This window comes from Solanum lycopersicum, chromosome 3, assembly GCF_036512215.1.
Source record: "Solanum lycopersicum chromosome 3, SLM_r2.1".
NCBI classification, from domain to species: domain Eukaryota; kingdom Viridiplantae; phylum Streptophyta; class Magnoliopsida; order Solanales; family Solanaceae; genus Solanum; species Solanum lycopersicum.
Window position 1 is genome coordinate 54,672,559 of NC_090802.1, and position 3,816 is coordinate 54,676,374.

The 3,816-nt window shown below is 30.5% G+C and overlaps 1 protein-coding gene across 1 annotated transcript; it reads left to right on the plus strand.

Annotated features, from left to right (window-relative positions):
• Positions 1 to 217: 217 nt before the first annotated feature.
• Positions 218 to 3,552, plus strand: LOC101260801 (jasmonate-induced oxygenase 2). The gene is made up of 3 exons (XM_004235195.5): positions 218 to 1,089; positions 1,161 to 1,491; positions 3,085 to 3,552. Exons 1-3 carry the CDS (start codon positions 620 to 622, stop codon positions 3,355 to 3,357), a joined length of 1,074 nt encoding a protein of 357 aa, XP_004235243.1. The 5' UTR covers positions 218 to 619; the 3' UTR covers positions 3,358 to 3,552.
• Positions 3,553 to 3,816: the final 264 nt, after the last annotated feature.

Genomic DNA, 3,816 nt, shown 5'->3' on the forward strand with positions numbered 1-3,816 from the left:
TTAGTACACACAATTCTGAAATAATATCCCAACTCGCGCTCACCCCACGTTATAACAATAGCGTGTTAATTATGCCTCATCATATTTGTCACGTTCTCCTTACGTCCATTACTCTTTTCACTACACAACACAAAACCCAACCGTCCACTTTTGTTATTATGGGGCCTACTTTAGCATACTTTAACAATATATCTATCATCTTTCACCAGTAATATCTATCGATTAATAAATGTGAGATTCAATCAGTTCATTGAAAATTATGTCATGTTTCTTCAATTTTTGTTTCAATAAAAAAATTAAATAATAATTATTATATCGAATCACCGTAGGATAAACCATCTCCTAAGGAAAAGTATAACAATTCAGTGGTAGGAGGCCTCTTCTTGGCCACTATATAATTGTTGTCCCATTACTATTTTCTCCAGTTGTTGTGTAGATATAAATTATTATTTGCAAAACATTCAGCGGCAAGTTGCCCCTTCGTATCCTCTGTGTATATATACAGAGAGATTTGTTTAGATGTTGTGGGGTAGAGAAGGACTGTTTTAATTCGTTGCATATTCTAAGGTGATGATTTTTTTTTTGTCATTGTTGAAATAAAGAGTAAAGTTAGCAACTAATGAAATCCACGCGAGATTATCATTGGCCTGAACCAATAGTTCGTGTGCAATCTTTATCTGATAGTGGGATTTGTACCATTCCAACAAAATATGTGAAGCCACTCAATGATAGGCCATGTTTGAGTAATTTTAGTGATGTTAATATTCCAACGATTGATCTGGAAGGAATGAATAATTGTAAAGAAATATCAGAAGCTTGTCGAGATTGGGGATTTTTTCAGGTTGTTAATCATGGCGTTCCCCCAGAGCTCATGGATGAAGCACGACAAGTTTGGAGAGAGTTTTTCCATCAACCGATGGATGTTAAGCAAAGTTATGGAAATACGCCGAAAACTTATGAAGGATATGGAAGCAGACTTGGAGTGGAGAAAGATGCTATTCTTGATTGGAGTGATTATTATTTTCTTCATTATCTTCCTGCATATTTGAAGGACTATAACAAATGGCCTGCCCTCCCTTCATCCCTAAGGTACGTTAACTTTTTTTCATGGACCAAACACACGTGAAAACTTGTCGTTTAAATGTTTAAGCTGAATGCAGGGAAGTGATGGAAGAATATTCAAAACAAGTGGTGAATTTTGGTGGACGTTTAATGAAGATATTATCAGAAAATCTTGGATTAAATGAAGATGTTTTACAAAATGCATTTGGTGGTGAAGATATAGGAGCATGTCTAAGGGTAAACTTTTATCCAAAATGTCCACAACCAGACTTGACCTTAGGCCTTTCTCCACATTCGGATCCTGGTGGCATGACCATTCTCCTCCCTGACAAGCATGTCGCCGGCCTTCAGGTCCGACGCAACGCTAATTGGATCACTGTAAAGCCAGCTTCACATGCTTTCATAGTCAATATAGGCGATCAAATTCAGGTGCAATATCTTACTTTTAACATAAATGTTTTTTTTGGGATTAATATAATACACGTCTCACTCTTAATTATGTTAAACAATGTGAAATTAAAAACTAGTAAAACTTACGTATATCACAAGTAAAATAACTTCCTAGTTCCTTCTATAAGTAATATTTAGATGAGCACTTTTCTCCTATTAATGGAAACCATCAACAAATAACTTCATGTACAAAACACAACTTGATGTTTATTTTTTATTTTATTTCAATAGTAGTAATAGTTTTTTATTTGCAATAATTATCTTTAAAGAAAGGAAATTGACCAAAAATAGTCACATGGGAACGAGTGAAAACAGCCTCCCCACGTCCTCATAAACGAAAATTTAAGAAGCCAAATTTCTGAAAAATATTATACGTCATGGACAAGTTGTTCGCAAAATTATATTTATTAGGATAAGTCTTAATAATTCCAAAGTGTTTTTCACATTTTTTTTTTTCAAAAACCATGCAAGTATAAAATATATCAATAGAACATTCAACATTAAACACTGTCATGTCACATCTTTGTTAATATTTTGATGTGTGACATCTAACCAGATTCATTTAATTTGATCATTATATATCGACTATCAAATTGCTTCCACATGCATATTTCCTGCATATCAAATTGTGTAACTTCCCTTATATATAAATTATAAAGCATCCAATTTAAAATAAATTATTAGGTGTAATATTTATGTTATTCATTTTATTTTGAGCAAAATAAAACATTTAAAGGCAAATTATTATTAAACATTTTTAAAAAAAAATTCGACAAACTTAAAAAAAAACGGTTACATTAATTTGATTGATTGATGAACAGATTAGCAAGTAACCATCCATATTCCGAAGTAAAGGGCTTTTAGCACATGCTACACGAGACCAAATTGTCGTGAAATCTATAAACACTCCTTTATAATGATTTTATAGTAATTTTAAGTAACTTTTTTTTGGAGAAATATTGCAACTTTAATACGTAAATCTTACACTTGTAAAGATTGTTGATTCACTCATTTTTTGGATAATATTTAAAAAACAATTAACTTTGACTTGTTATATTCTTCCAAATTTGTAATTTTTTTTTGGAAGTAGTAAACATTGATTATTAGTATAAAAAATTAAAGTGAAGACACACACGCGCTCTCTCTATATATATATAGAAAGAGAGAGAACGAGAGAGAGAGTGTATGATTGATTATAGTTAATTTTTGTTTTATTGAATAAAGATTAAGTAGAGTTTATTTATTGATGAGAGATAAACATTATTTGTCCATTTAATGATAAAATAATGGTAATTTATTTCGCAAAAGCCAATATTTGGCATACCGCATACTGTCATACAACCTTATCTTATTGAATATATGGACCTCACATCTGAAGATAAATTACAACATATAAAAAATGTTGGACCACCCTATCTAGCTAGAAAAATTGTACATGAATATTCTTCTTGATTTTTATTCATTTTTTTTTTCTGATTGTAGAGTATACATCTCAGCTATTGAATATTTCATGTGATTGAGATATTATTTAGTCAACATTTAATTTGTGTGTTTGTGTACTTATATATGTAGATATTAAGTAATGCAATATACAAAAGTGTTGAGCATCGAGTGATGGTCAATTCGACAGAAGAACGCATCTCCCTGGCATTTTTCTACAATCCAAAAAGTGATTTGATGATAGAACCAGTAAAGGAGCTGCTCACCACACACAATATTTCTCCATTGTATCCACCAAGAACCTTTGATCAGTATAGACTCTACATAAGGACTAAAGGGCCTCAGGGAAAATCACAGTTAGGGGAATCAAATAAATCAAATCCCCAACATGACAAATGTAATTGATGTCTTTTTTTTTGGTTATAATAATAATAATCGTAGCATCATACTAGCTTGTATAATAATAATAATAGCATCATACTAGCTTGTATAATAATAATAATAGCATCATACTAGCTTGTGTGAATTTCGATTATATTGTTCACTAAAGTTTAATCACACAGATGAAAATAAATTCCCTAACATTTTTTATTAGTTTAATTATAGCTTTCAAATCATAGTTTCACTATATATTTAGTTTTACAATTGATGATACGAAAAATGTGAATTGCTTACTTCAAATATTATAACTATATATGGAGTTAGTGCATATAATTTTATATATATATATATATATATATATATATATATATATTTTTTTTTTTTTTTTTTAAGAAGTTTCACAAATCATCTTTTGGAAATTAAGAAAGAGGGCAAATATAGGCAGGTCTCTCTTTTTGACTTGTGAATATTTTTTAGTGCGTT